A 16,363-nucleotide genomic window follows, 5' to 3' on the forward strand; every position below is an offset into this window, starting at 1 on the left:
TCGTTGGTTGTCCTGCAATTTGATTGGATGAATGCTGTGTGATGAAAACAAAGTAGATCTAATTTGATTGGCTGTTGTACTGAGACCACACCAGCTGACACACGCAACGCTGATAGACAAGTACACAATGAAAAATACGGAGCGCTCCCGAATAACTTTTTCATCTTTGGGTTTTGGGGAAAGTAGCAAGTCATGTCAAGTCATGTCAATTCAAAAGGCTCAAGTCCAAGTGAAGTCACAAGTCATTGATGTTAAATTCTAAGTCGTGTTGCAAGTCTTTTTACATTTTGTCAAGTCGAGTCTAAAGTCATCAAATTCATGACTCGAGTCTGACTCGAGTCCAAGTCATGTGACTCGAGTCCACACCTCTGCTGTACTGTGCCAACTGTACTACTATATGAGTACGTATCTTCTATTGTTTCATTGAAAATAAAACCGCAAAGTCCATTTGGCTGTCATCTGTTTTAATTATGAGACACAATTGTGTCAAAATCATGATTTTTTTTTTCATGCTTGAAATAAGAAATGCCATCCATCCATCCATCTTCTTCCGCTTATCCGAGGTCGGGTCGCGGGGGCAGCAGCCTAAGCAGGGAAGCCCAGACTTCCCTCTCCCCAGCCACTTGGTCCAGCTCCTCCCGGGGTATCCCGAGGCGTTCCCAGGCCAGCCGGGAGACATAGTCTTCCCAACGTGTCCTGGGTCTTCCCCGTGGCCTCCTACCGGTCGGACGTGCCCGAAACACCTCCCTAGGGAGGCGTTCGGGTGGCATCCTGACCAGATGTCTGAACCACCTCATCTGGCTCCTCTCGATGTGGAGGAGCAGCGGCTTTACTTTGAGCTCCCCCCGGATGACAGAGCTTCTCACCCTATCTCTAAGGGAGAGCCCCGCCACCCGGCGGAGGAAACTCATTTTGGCCGCTTGTACCCGTGATCTTGTCCTTTCGGTCATAACCCAAAGCTCATGACCATAGGTGAGGATGGGAACGTAGATCGACCGGTAAATCGAGAGCTTTGCCTTCCGGCTCAGCTCCTTCTTCACCACAACGGATCGATACAGCGTCCGCATTACTGAAGACGCCGCACCGATCCGCCTGTCGATCTCACGATCCACTTTTCCCTCACTCGTGAACAAGACTCCGAGGTACTTGAACTCCTCCACTTGGGGCAATAAGAAATGATTACTTTAAAAAAGTAGTTTTATACTTGTGAGTGTTAATGACACAGTTTTGCAACACTTGATATTCTAGTTTCAAGCATGTTTTACTCAATATAGGTAATCAGATCTCAGCAACAAGCTGTAATATCTTACTGGGATCATTTAGGACCAAAACACTTAAAACAAGTAAAACACTCGAACATAAAATCTTATGTATGGCCGCGCAAGTCCCGGGATGCCCAAAATGTCCATAACACACCCATCCGAGTCCCACGGGGAGGGGGGATAAAAGTCGGCAAAAGTCCCAAAAATGTTCAAAATACCTACCCAGGTTCGAGTCCCACAAGTCCCGCCGTGACTTTTCCAACTTTTATCCCACCTCCCCGTTGGACGGTGTGTTATGGTTATTTTGGGCAATACTGGGACTTGCGCGGCCGGCGGCGGGACTTGTGGGACTCGAACCTTGGTAGGTATTTTAAACATTTTTGGGGACTTTTGCCGACTTTTGTCACTTTTCTCTCCCACTTTCCGTGGGACTTTGCTGGGTGTGTTTTGGACATTTTTTGCATCCCAGGACTTGTGCGGCCGGCGGCGGGACTCGTGGGACTGGAACCCGGGGAGGTATTTTGGACACAATTGGGACTTTTGATCATTTTGGCCACCTGTTCCCCTCTTCTTCCCCGCCTTTCTGTGCACCATTGCTTGGTGTGTTTTCGACATTTGGACAAAAATAGTTTCAAGCATGTTTTACTCAATATAGGTCATCAAATCTCAGCAACAAGCTGTAATATCTTACTGAGATCATTTAGGACCAAAACCCTTAAAACAAGTAAAACACTCTAACATAAAATCTGCTTAGTGAGAAGAATTATCTTATCAGACAGAAAATAAGCGAATATCACCTTTATTTTAGATATTTAATCTTACTTAGATTTCAGTTTTTGCAGTGTGCTATGTAGACCACAAGGAAGTCTTGTAAAAGTAGTAAAAAAAATCATGATATGAACCCTTTAATCTGCTTAATAATCTGGTGAAAGTAGACCATACTTGCCAACCCTCCCGGATTTTCCGGGAGACTCCCGAAATTCAGCTCCTCTCCCGACAACCTCCCGGGACAAATTTTCTCCCGAAAATCTCCCGAAATTCAGGCGGAGCTGGAGGCCACGCCCCCTCCAGCTCCATGCGGACCTGAGTGACGTGTTTTCCTCTACCGTAAAGCAGTTCGTCTGCCGTAAACAGCAATGTTGTGACACTCTTAAACAGGACAATACCATACCTGCCAACTACTCCGGTTTTCCCGTAATTAGTACGGTTTTCATCAACCTTGGTTGCAGTGATTAAAAAATACGGTTTTCCATTCATTAAAAAAAAAAAAAAAAAATGTAAGTTTTATTCACGAAATCGCGTAACAACAATGACAATCGACACTGCTTCCCGTAACTTCCTATCGAGCCATTCCGAATGCCATGCGCGAGGCTATTTATAGCACCGCTGCCAAGCACGAGGCACCAGTTGTCATTGTTTCCAAACGAGCGAACGATCATGGAATCAGCCGGAGAAAAATCGCAAACGAGTCTTAAACCGAAAAGAAAACTGCAGTCATTCCGTGAAGAATATTCAAAAGCCTATCCGGGAATAATTATCCGTTCCAAAAAGGGTGAAAACTACGCGAATTGCACCTTGTGCAGACAACATTTTTCGATCGGACACGGAGGAATTAGCGATGTAAAAGACCACGTTGGGACAAAAAAACACAAGTCTAATGCCGTTGCACATTGGAAAAGTATTGTCAGTACTTCTGTCTTTGAGGGAATGCAATACGGCTTCCACAGGCGAAAACATTTACAAAATACTCGCGGAAGAAATAGCAGAATTTGGTTTGCTTTGCTGCCGATAATGCTGCAGTGATGATGGGATCTAAAAAGGGTGTTGCAGCTTTCATTACGGAAATGTCTCCTTCGGTTTACATCGCCGGTAAGTACAGTTCGTAGCATAAAAAAACTTACAAAACATAACATTTTAAGTAAATCTTTTATTACATAAACAATAAATCAAATCAAAAATAATTTCTGTGTACAGTATATCTTTTTATTTGTGATAACGATAACATGTTCAAAACAAGTAACATATAACTATCATACTATTCTATTACTCTTTATTAATTTGAAAAATGTCGTCATGAAGTTTTATATTTATATTTATTTATATTTCTTTCATAAACCAAAATTTCGACCTGAAGTTTCTTGTTACAATAATGTCTGCAATATCAATAATGACATGTCTTATTTATATTGTGTAATTTGAGCCAAATACTCTCAAAAATATTATTCTTTCAAGTTGTTGAAAGTTTCAACATATAAAGTTAATGTCAAAAGATTTTGAATACATTTACAATCATAACTTTATTTACCAAAACACATTTGCATGGTGAACTGCATATTTTCACTGAATTTCTTTTAAAGATGTCAAGGTATGATATTGTGGTTATCAAAGAAATAATCACATAATATTGAAAAAGCATAAGGCATTGATTGAATGGTATAAATATTTAATTTATCATGAGAGGAAAACAAATTTCTTTTTTTAATATCTTAGATGTTAAAATTTATACTCATTTATTGTAACGTCACAGACATTTGTTTCAATGGTATGCTTTTTTATTTTCTCAAAATAATTTCAAGCTATTGAAGTTAGCTTACAGAATAAAAATGTCAATCAACCCATATGATTTTTGCTGTAATATTTTTGTTTTGAAAAGTCACTGTGACTGATAGAAAAGTGATGGTTTTAGCAACATTTTAACCTGTCTGAATGCTAATAATCATTTTGCGTCGGGGGCAAACCCCCCCTGAACCCCCCACCAGGACTTTGTCCTGGACCTACCGGGGCCTGCGGCCCCTGGACCCTGGCTACTAGGTTTTTCTGATTTCAAAAGTTGGCAGGTATGCAATACTGCCATCTAGTGCATTTGATGAAGGCACTTTTGTGCGTGCCACACAGCAATGCATCATCAGTTCGAAAAATAGTGACAGAGAATAGAACAAGGATGGACAATTCAACCCTTAACTCAACAATGAGTAGATGAGTGTTATGTGTGTGTATATGTGTAAATAAATGAACACTGAAATTCAAGTATTCCTCATATATATATATACCGGTATATGTATATATATATATATATATATATGTATATATATATATATATATATATATATATATATATATATATATATATATATATATATATATGTATATAGCTAGAATTCACTGAAAGTCAAGTATTTCTTATATATATATATATATTAGGGATGTCCCGATCCAGGTTTTTGCACTTCCGATCCGATACCGATATTGTTTTTGCATTTCCGATCCGATACCGATACTGACCGATACCGATACTGACCGATACTGGCCTATCCGAGCATGTATTAAAGTTTAAAGTTATTTAGCCTACTTAGTTGTCAGAATCATGTTGAAAAGGGTTTTAGTACTCTTGATAACAACTAGCCAGCTGAATTAGAGGAGTTTGAATAATACACAATGGTTGGTTACAAGAAACTGACCTGTTTATTCAAGGATAAACACAAAATAGACAAAATTATACATGACAAACAGAAATGGCATCATTGAACTAGGGCTGGGCGATATGGCCTTTTTTAAATATTGCGATATTTTAAGGCGATATTGCGATACACGATATATATCTCGATATTTTGCCTTAGCCTTGAATGAACACTTGACGCACATAATCACAGCAGTATGATGATTCTATGTGTTTTGATTGATTGATTGAGACTTTTATTAGTAGGTTGCACAGTGAAGTACATATTCCGTACAATTGACCACTAAATGGTAACACCCCAATAAGTTTTTACACTTGTTTAAGTGATTCATGATACAGATATATACTATCAGATATATACTATCATCATAATACAGTCATCACACAAGATAATCACATTGAATTATTTACATTATTTATAATCCAGGGTGTGGAGGGGGGCGCCGGATGTAAGTGTCAAAAAGACAGCCAAAAGAGTTTGATATGCGAGCACCTTAGAGAGAGCGTTGCTCGCACGGCTGCGCTAGCATCACAGCTAACGTTAGCCATGCTGCTACCTCTCTGCTGAGAGAGGACGTATACGTATGTGACGTATGACGTGACAGTATGTGACGTGTGTAAGAAGGTGCGCTTGTCTGTCTGTGAGAGGGAGACACAGGAAAGAGTGAGAAGAGCCTGTCGTGTAATGCCAGCAGCTAAAAGCAACTGCGTGACAATTGTGGATGTGTTGAAGGTGTGCTGGAAAATGCGGAACGGCACTTACGGAGCAGCAGAGAAGTGGAATGTATTATTTAAATTGGTGCGTTGGAAAACACGGACCGGAGTTTTTTTTTTAACTGGATCTGTATCGGCATTTTCCAATGCCTTGCCGATACGCAATTTTTGGCAAATATCGGCAGCCGATCCGATCCAAATATCGGATCGGGACATATATATATATATATATATATGTATATATATACATAAAATACTTGACTTGGTGAATTCTAGCTGTAAATATACTCTTCCCCTCTTAACCACCCCTCACGCCCCGCCACCCCCACCCCCCACCTGCCGAAATCGGAGGTCTCAAGGTTGGCAAGTATGGTGTATATGTGTAAATAAATGAACACTGAAATTCAAGTATTTCTTTTATTTATTTGTATATATATATATATATATATATATATATATATATAATAATAATAAAAAATAAAAAAATAGCTAGAATTCACTGAAAGTCAAGTATTTCTTATATATATATATATATATATATATATATATATATATATATATATCTTAACCACACCCCCAACCACGCCCCCCACCTCCCGATTGGAGGTCTCAAGGTTGGCAAGTATGAAGTAGACCCATTCTTCGGCAGTGCGCCTTATGATTCTGTGCGCCTTAAGCTCCGAAAAATGCGGTAAATGCTCATAAACACGCTTGCCCCCTCAGTAAGACGGGCCTGGTGTCAACGTCATGGGAACGACAGTACTTCTTCACCCAAGGAGGAAACCTGATGCATCAGGGACGGGCCGAAGTGGCGGGCGGCCTGGTCACCGACCTGGACAACGCCTCCGTCATGGCTGTGGACAGTGACGACCGCCGCTTCTGCTTCCAGGTCACGTCCTTCGATGGCAAAAAGTGAGCACGCTCCCATCTCCATGTGGCCTCAGCCGCCACCATTGTGAATTTCATGTTCTCATTCATGTGTGTTCTGTCAGAGTTGTGACACTGCAGGCGGAGAGCAGAAAGGACTGCGAGGAGGTAATTAGTTGACTGACACCCGCTTTTGTGTTGATGGATGTTCCCTCACCGTGTCTATACTTGTCAGTGGATCGCCACCATCAACAATATCTCTCGCCGCATCTACCTGAGCGAGAACGCCGAGGTTTGTGAAGGACAAAAAAAGGTTGGTTTTTTTCCACATCCGGTCCTGGCTGATGTTGTCTTTCACTGATAGGAAGTGGCGGCAAGAGCCAACCAATCAGCCATTGAGGCGGTGACCCCGTCGCCATCCTTCCAGCAGAGACACGAAAGCATGCGGCCAGCCAGGTTCAATCAATCAATCAAACTTGATTCATGTAGCACTTTTTCGTACAATCGTGGTCAAAAGTTTACATACACTTGTGAAGGACATAATGTCATGGCTGTCTTGAGTTTCCAATCATTTCTACAACTCTTATTTTTATGTGATAGAGTGATTGGAGCACATACTTGTTGGTCACAAAAAACATTCATGAAGTTTGCTTCTTTTATGAATTTATTATGGGTCTACTGAAAATGTGAGCAAATGTGCTGGGTCAAAAGTATACATACAGCAATGCTTACATGTCTCTTGGCAAGTTTCACTGCAATAAGGCGCTTTTGGTAGCCATCCACAAGCTTCTGGCAAGCTTCTTGTTGAATTTTTGACCACTACTCCTGACAAAATTGGTGCAGTTAAGCTACCGTATTTTTCAGACTATAAGTCGCTCCGGAGTATACGTCGCACCGGCCGAAAATGCACAATAAAGAAGAAAAAAAACATATATACGTCGCACTGGAGTATAAGTCGCAGTTTTGGGGGAAATGTATTTGATAAAAGCCAACACCAAGAATAGACATTTGAAAGGCAATTTAAAATAAATCAAGAATAGTGAACAACAGGCTGAATAAGTGTACGTTATATGAGGTATAAATAACCAACTGGTATGTTAACGTAACATATTATGGTAAGAGTCATTCAAATAACTATAACATATAGAACATGCTATACGTTTACCAAACAATATGTCACTCCCAATCGCTAAATCCGAGGAAATCTTCCTCCTCGGTGTCGCTCCTGGTATGCGCCGCGAGCGTCCTTTCTTTCTGCTGCTCGATCGCTGTTTTCTGGTTCATATTTCACTACGTCCAGCTTGTAATCTGCAGTATATGATTTCCTTTTCGGTGCCATTTTAGTTCAGTCCTTCTCAGTTTTTATAAGTTACCGCCAATGTTGATGTTATCTTTTTAATAGCTCTGGCAGTAGCGTATAGCATATAGCAGTTAGCATTCCAAGACCCACAATGCACTTCTGCCATGACCCGCCCCCGCCGAATTCTTATTGGTTGGCGTGTGAGTGACGATGTCTGCCATTTGCTTCGTCGCTCACGCGAATGAGATAAATAATATTATTTGATATTTTACGGTAATGTGTTAATAATTTCACACATAAGCCGCTCCAAACTATGAAAAAAATGTCGACTTGTAGTCCGAAAAAAACAGTAAATTTGTTGGTTTTCTGACATGGACTTGTTTCTTCAGCATTGTCCACGCGTAGGCCATTCTAAAACCTTAATTCTAGCCTGATTTAGCCATTCCTTCACCACTTTTGACGTGTGTTTGGGGTCATTGTCCTGTTGGAACACCCAACTGCACCCAATACCCAACCTCCGGGCTGATGATTTTAGCTTGTCCTGAAGAATTTGGAGGTAATCCTCCTTTTTCATTGTCCCATTTAAAGCACCAGTTCCATTGGCAGCAAAACAGGCCCAGAGTATAATACTACCACCACCAAAGGCCTTTAATCCCAGGAACACCATTCCTACCGTCTAGCATGGTGGTGGTAGTAGTATGCTCCGGGCCTGTTTTGCTGCCAATAATTAGTGCTTTACAGAGAGTAAATGGGACAATGAAAAAGGAGCATTACCTCCAAATTCTTCAGGACAAACTAAAATCATCAGCCTGGAGGTTGGGTCTTGGACGCAGTTGGGTGTTCTAACAGGACAATGACCCCAAACACACATCAAAAGTGGTAAAGGAATGGCTAAATCAGGCTACAATTAAGGTTTTAGAATGGCCTTCCCAAAGTCCTGACTTAAACGTGTGGACAATGCTGAAGAAACAAGTCCATGTCAGAAAACCAACACATTTAGCTGAACTGCACCAATTTTGTCAAGAGGAGTGGTCAAAAATTCAAGCAGATGCTTGTGGATGGCTACCAAAAGCGCCTTATTGCAGGTAAACTTGCCAAAGGACATGTAAGCAAATATTAACATTGCTGTATGTACAAGTGATGACATAAATCATGGTCCCAATAACATTGCATCTAATAGACAATGTCTCATTTGCACCCCTGCTGGTGACATCTATCAAAATGAGGGTGGTCCCAAAAAGGAGGGATTTTTCAAATTGACTATGTGTCGCTTTTAAAAGTGCTCCCCCTCTGGTCAACATATGAAATAACAAGTGTGGGTAAGAAATGGAAATGCGCCCCCTTTGGCCAAAATTAATTAATAAAATAAATAAATATGTATATAGAGACATACTGTAATAACTTGAAGTAAATAATGAAGATTAAAAAACAGTTACAAACAAAACAAAATAAATGAATTAAAAGCAAAGCAAATATTAACATTGTTGTATGTATACTTTTGACCCAGCACATTTGCTCACATTTTCAGTAGACCCATAATAAATTCATAAAAGAAGCAAACTTCATGAATGTTTTTTGTGACCAACAAGTATGTGCTCCAATCACTCTATCACAAAAAAATAAAAGTTGTAGAAATGATTGTAAATTCAAGACAGCCATGACATTATGTTCTTTACAAGTGTATGTACACTTTTGACCACGACTGTATAACTAAAATGTAGTGCTTTACATTTAAAAACCAGTGCCTCTCGCATCATTACATAATCTCAGGTTAAAACAGTCAACCCTCCCACCCTAAGCCCCCCGTTTCTCTACCACGCACGAATAAATCGCGTGAAAACATTTTGTGGCTGAGCATGGAAAACCCCGGTGAGAAAACCGGGGTCGTCCAGTGGAAGAATGGCCGTGCGCGACCCGAGGGTCCCTGGTTCAATCCCCACCTAGTACCAACCTCGTCATGTCCGTTGTGTCCTGAGCAAGACACTTCACCCTTGCTCCTGATGGGTGCTGGTTAGCGCCTTGCATGGCAGCTCCCTCCATCAGTGTGTGAATGTGTGTGTGAATGGGTAAATGTGGAAGTAGTGTCAAAGCGCTTTGAGTACCTTGAAGGTAGAAAAGCGCTATACAAGTACAACCCATTTAAAACACTATCTTAAAGGGGAACTGCAATTTTTTTTTGATTTTGCATATCTTTCACAATCATTATGAAAGACATGACGATGGATGTATTTTTTTGTAATGTATGTTTGAAATGTATTTTAAATATTAAAATAAATGCGATCAAAAGTCTGCTTACAATGGAGCCTATGGCAGATGCTTGAATCTGCCTATAAAGCCCTTTAAAAAACAAATAAACACCTCCATTAAGGTTTTATAAACATGCTGTAAGTGCATATGTAATGTAGTAACGGGCACATTTATAATAACATTTAATATTTATATATTTTGATAATTTTAAGCATATGCGGCGCATTAATTTCAAAAACGCATCATGTCGTTCGCTTTTTTTTTAAAAAACAGCATCACTGATTATTACTCACTGCAGGCTTTAAGAGCCAACAAACATAATAAAACATCACTTACAGTACAATGTCTGCTGTCACTGTAGGATGTTTATGTATTAGGTGAAGAATGACTCATAATCCTCGCAAAGGAGTCTTTTTTTGTGTCGTTCTTGCCAATTCCAGGTCTAAATTGTCTGTCAAAGTGTACCAACTTGTCAGAATACGTCCTCAGCCTTCTTCTGTCTAGAGCAGGGGTGCTCATAACGTCGATCGCGAGCTACCGGTCGATCTCGGAGGGTGTGTCAGTCGATCACCAGCCAGGCATTAAAAAAATAGTCCTAAAAATGAGCGATCATAAATCTTCACTATGACGTCACTTTCGTCACTTGATTGACATTCACGGCACCCGAGGGTCTTCTGAGATGACGCTGGCTGCTGCCAGCTCATTAAAATTACCGACTGGAAGGCGAGAAACACTTTATTTCAACAGACTCTGGCGCCGTACCTGTTGTCAAAACTCCAAAGACCGACTGCACAGTTGCACTAACAAAACAAGAGTCTCAGAAAGCTGGCGTGCACAAGCTAGAAAGCTACGGAGTTTGCAGACAATGTATTTCTTGTAAAGTGTATACAAAGGAGTACGGAAGCTGGACAAATAAGATGCCAAAAACCAACCACTTTCATGTGGTATTGGACAGAAAGGAGGACTTTTTTCTTCTCCATTCGAAAATGCGGACGTTTTTAGCACCACTGTCTGATTCCAATCAATGCAAGTCATCAGAATCAGGTAATACACCAACTTATATTCTTGTCTTCATGAAAGAAAGGAATCTATATGTGTTAAACATGCCTGTATTATCTTTAAACACCTTAACTTGTTAACAATATTAACTATATGTGTTAAACATGCTTGTATTGTCATTAAACACCTTTAATGTGTTAACAATATTAACTATATGTGTTAAACATGCTTGTATTATCTTTAAACACCTTTAACTTATTAATAATATTAACTATATGTATTAAACATGCTTGTATTTTCATTAAACACCTTTAACTTGTTAACAATATTAACTATATGTATTAAACATGCTTGCATTATCTTTAAACACCTTTAGCTTGTTAACAATATTAATTATATGTATTAAACATTCTTGTATTATCATTAAACACCTTTAATTTATTAACAATATTAACTATGTGTTAAACATGCTTGCATTATCTTTAAACACCTTTAGCTTGTTAACAATATTAATTATATGTATTAAACATACTTGTATTATCATTAAACACCTTTAATATATTAACTATATGTATTAAACATTCTTGTATTATCATTAAACACCTTTAATTTATTAACAATATTAACTATGTGTTAAACATGATTGCATTATCATTAAACACCTTTAATTTATTAACAATATTAACTATATGTGTTAAACATGCTTGCATTATCATTAAACACCTTTAACTTATTAACAAAAACATATATTTCATAAATAAGTAAATATAAATTATATATATGAATGAGGTAGATCCCCACGACTTGATCAATTGAAAAGTAGCTCGCCTGCAGAAAAAGTGTGAGCACCCCTGATCTAGAGGAAAGGCATGATTTATGATCTACAATCAACTTATAGGGAGCAAGGAAGCGAGGAAACCAGACGATGATGTCAACATAGGCACATAGGAAGTGATCACGGCGCCGCTATAAATAGTTTGTCTGCGTTAGCGCTTATGATAACAAAATCTCTAATACTTGGTTAATATTCAAGTCACGAAAGGTAAATGGAGTATCGTTGGTGGTTTTTGGATGTTTTTTTTATCGTGTTTTATGGGCGGAATAGAGGACCTCCCATTGGCTGCGCTGTAAGCGGACTTTTATTCGCAAGTTAAAATGCATTAAAAAAATGAATCCGTCATGTCTTTCATAATGATTGTGAACAATAGGCAAAATTTTAAAAAAAAGTGCAGTTCCCCTAAGGAGCCGAGTGCACCAGGAGCTGCATGATGAGGAGGGGCCACGACCGCAGCGACCTTAATCCAGGGCCAGTCCTGGTAATAACAGCGATCGAGTATAACAGTGTTATTTTTTTCAGTAACGAGTAATGTAATTAGTTACTGTTCCCATCGTTGCAACGCCATTACTGGGAATGTGAAGTGGCTCATTAATACAGTTTGGTTGAATGAAGGTGTCCGGTTTCGGCCACACATCAACTGCCTGGAGGCACACTGCAATCTATTGGGTGCAGATAAATGGTAATGGTATGTGGTAACTTAAAGGTTATAAATACTAGATAAACAGAGTTAAAAATATAATAAACATAAGTTGAGTAAGAATATTAATAAGTTACAAAGGTGGGTCTTGAGCTTTGTTTTTAAAAATCGTAACATTCTCTGCAGCCATGAGGACTTCCGGCAGGCTGTTCCACAAATGGGGGGTGTAATAATGGAATGATGCCTCCCGGTGGGTATGGAATTTTGGAATAATTAGGAGGCTGGTATCGGAAGACCTCAGGGACCACGAGGACTCATATGATAAAAGCAACTCGGAAAGATAAGAAGGCCCAAGACCATCAAGGCATTAAAGGACCAGTAAAAAAAATCGATTTCGGAACACACAGGTAGCCAATGTAATGATTTTAAAACTGGTGTAATATGGGCCCGCCTTCTGCTCCTTGTCAGCACACGAGCGGCTGAGTTTTGAAGTAATTGTAGTGTTTTTTTTTACTTTTTAGGAAGTTTAGATTCGCAGTGCCTGTATGTGTCAAAAGTAACAAGCTACATGATACATGCAGACCATCTTTTTAACAACACACTTTTCCCCCTGCCACGGCAGCAAGGGTCGCGTGGGCCGAACAAGCAGCATCAGCTCTGCTGGCTCCGAGCCCTCGCCCGCCCTCTCTGTGCTCTCATTGGACGCCCTGGTTGCCCCAGACACGCCCATCCAGTTTGACATCATCTCACCTGTCAGTGAGGAGAACTCTGGACACAGCAAGACGGCAGCTCAGTCTGGCAGGTTAGTGTCAGTCCAATAAAGCTGATCATTTTTGTATTTGAATTAGAGATCGACCGGATAATCAGTGCCAATATTTGGCATTTTGACACATATTTGTATCAGACTCTTTATCGGTATCTTTTTTGTTTTTTTTGTAAGAAAACTACAACAGAACTACATCGGCAGATACGCTATATACACATATGATACCACTATTTAGTAATAAAAAATAAATAATGAGTGAAGTACCTACATGGGAATAGTTGGTCAAAACTTCAATTTTTTCCCCCGGGAAATCCCATTTTTGTCCTTCTTTCCCGGTGTCTTACCGGGTCCACTTTGTTTATTTCGCTACTGCAACGAACATATGTCTTTTTTTGGGGGCGGGGAGGATTTTAAAGATAATTTTAAAAAAAGCTTCAAAGCCCTCTGAAACAACTTCGAAAACCCCCATCAATGTTTTGTATACATGCAGTATATATATGTACTAGAGATGCGCGGTTTGCGGACACAACCGCGGAGTCCGCGGATTATCCGCGGGTCGGGCGGTTGAAATAAAAATAAATTAGATTTTATCCGCGGGTCGGGTCGGGCGGTTGAAATAAAAAAAAATTTGATTTTAAATAGATTCAGGCGGGTGGCAGTTAAACCAATTCGGAAATACATATACATAGTTAAATGTTGTTACCCACATACGAAAAACGAGCAGGCAACTGCAGCATGCCACAACAGAAGAAGAAAAAAAAAAGAGATGGCAACGCCGGCAGCAAACGTGGTACGCGACAAACTAAAAAAGGGAATACTAAAGACCACTAATGCCTTGCATCGTCTATATTAGATATATAACAACAGGCGGGTGGCGGATGGCGGGCGGGTGCGGTTTTGATTAAATGTTAGTTCGGGTGGATGGCGGATGGTTGACGACTTTTGTGATGCGGTTGCGGATGAAATAATTGCCTATCCGCGCATCTCTAATATGTACATATATACAGTCGCGATCAAAAGTTTACATACACTTGTAAAGGACATAATGTCATGGCTGTCTTGAGTTTCCAATCATTTCTACAACTCTTATTTTTTTGTGATAGAGTGAACACATACTTGTCGGTCACAAAAAACATTCATGAAGTTTGCTTCTTTTATGAATTTATTATGGGTCGACTGAAAATGTGAGCAAATGTGCTGGGTCAAAAGTATACATACAGCAATGTTAATATTTGCTTACATGTCCCTTGGCAAGTTTCACTGCAATAAGGCAGTTTTGGTAGCCATCCACAAGCTTCTGCTTGAATTTTTGTCCACTCCTCTTGACAAAATTGGTGAAGTTCAGCTAAATTTGTTGGTTCTCTGACATGGACTTGTTTCTTCAGCATTGTCCACACGTTTAAGTCAGGACTTTGGGAAGGCCATTCTAAAACCTTAATTCCAGCCGGATTTAGCCATTCCTTTACCACTTTTGACGTGTGTTTGGGGTCATTGTCCTGTTGGAACACCCAACTGCGCCCAAGACCCAACCTTCGGGCTGATGATTTTAGCTTGTCCTGAAGAATTTGGAGGTAATCCACCTTTTTCATTGTCCCATTCAAAGCACCAGTTTCATTGGCAGTAAAACAGGCCCAGAGCATAATACTGTCACCACCATGCTTGACGGTAGGAATGGTGTTCCTGGGATTAAAGGCCTCACCTTTTCTCCTCCAAACATATTGCTGGGTACTGTGGCCAAACAGCTAAATTTTTGTTTCATCTGACATCACATGGACAAAGATAAGACCTTCTGGAGGAAAGTTCTAACAATTGTGCTGTTTGGCCACAATACCCGACAATATGTTTGGAGGAGAAAAGGTGAGGCCTTTAATCCCAAGAACACCATTCCCATACTTGCCAACCCTCCCGGATTTTCCGGGAGACTCCCGAAATTCAGCGCCTCTCCCGAAAACCTCCCGGGACAAATTTTCTCCCGAAATTCAGGCCGAGCTGGAGGCCACGCCCCCTCCAGCTCCATGCGGACCTGAGTCCGCTTTCCAACAATATAAACAACGTCTACAGTAAAGCAGTTCGTCTGCCGTAAACAGCAATGTTGTGACACTCTTAAACAGGACAATACTGCCATCTAGTGCATTTGATGAAACCACTTTTGTGCGTGCCCACAGCAATGCATCATCAGAGTTCAGCATGGTTAGAAAGATAGTGACAGAGAATAGAACAAGGATGGACAATTCAACCCTTAACTCAACAATGAGTAGATGAGTGTTATGTGTGTGTATATGTGTAAATAAATGAACACTGAAATGCAAGTATTTCTTTTATATATGTATATATATATATATATATATATATAGATATATATATATATATAATAAAATAAATATATATTTATAGCTAGAATTCACTGAAAGTCAATTATTTCTTATATATATATATATATATATATCCATCCATCCATTTTCTACCGCTTATTCCGTTCGGGGTCGCGGGGGATATATATATATATATGAAATACTTGACTTGGTGAATTCTAGCTGTAAATATACTCCTCCCCTCTTAACCACGCCCCCAACCACGCCTCCGCCCCCACCTCCCGAAATTGGAGGTCTCAAGGTTGGCAAGTATGACCATTCCTACGGTCAAGCATGGTGGTGGTAGTATTATGCTCTGGGCCTGTTTTGCTGCCAATGGAACTTGTGCTTTACAGAGAGTAAATGGGACAATGAAAAAGGATATCAGCACTGAAAAAAACATGGGTTGATCTCTATTTGGAATTAATAATTTACTGATTTGTGTTTAGTTCTTTTGTAAATAATATGTGTGCGTGTGTGTACTCGAAGGAGAAGTAACCCATTCGGAGAGTCAGGTGACAACCCAGTGACGGAAAACGAAGGTACGTCTTGTTTTGCAAACCATCGTAAACATAGCTTGTCACTAAATACAGCTCACTACTGCCTCTTGTAGGCATTGGGGAAAACAGCACCCACTGGAAGGCTGCTTGGCAAGAAGGTGTACGTTTGCCGTTAATACATATTTTTTGGGGGTGTTGGGGGGTTTCCAGACTCGATCCTTCACCAGCTCTTCATTGTTCGCTTCCTGGGCTCGATGGAGGTAAAGACTGCTGAGTCGGCGGATGTCATCCCCGAGACCATGAGGCAGATCCTGGCGGCCCGGGCCATTCACAACATCTTCAGGATGACCGAGTCACACCTGCTGGTCACCTGCGACTGCCTCAAGTATGAACGCCTCTTTGTGGATGTGTACCCTATACACGTG

General features: G+C 40.2%; 1 protein-coding gene across 1 annotated transcript in view; it reads left to right on the forward strand.

Moving 5' to 3' along the window:
• appl1 (adaptor protein, phosphotyrosine interaction, PH domain and leucine zipper containing 1) overlaps positions 1–16,363 on the forward strand; it is a 42,674-nt gene that overhangs the window by 17,795 nt on the left and 8,516 nt on the right. The window contains exons 11-17 of the mRNA XM_061977691.2: positions 6,157–6,345; positions 6,426–6,468; positions 6,536–6,592; positions 6,665–6,756; positions 12,944–13,123; positions 15,928–15,980; positions 16,149–16,323. Coding sequence (XP_061833675.1) covers positions 6,157–6,345; positions 6,426–6,468; positions 6,536–6,592; positions 6,665–6,756; positions 12,944–13,123; positions 15,928–15,980; positions 16,149–16,323 — 789 coding nt within the window. The remainder of the gene's footprint in view (positions 1–6,156; positions 6,346–6,425; positions 6,469–6,535; positions 6,593–6,664; positions 6,757–12,943; positions 13,124–15,927; positions 15,981–16,148; positions 16,324–16,363) is intronic.

Source organism: Nerophis lumbriciformis, linkage group LG18 (assembly GCF_033978685.3).
Source record: "Nerophis lumbriciformis linkage group LG18, RoL_Nlum_v2.1, whole genome shotgun sequence".
Classification (NCBI taxonomy): domain Eukaryota; kingdom Metazoa; phylum Chordata; class Actinopteri; order Syngnathiformes; family Syngnathidae; genus Nerophis; species Nerophis lumbriciformis.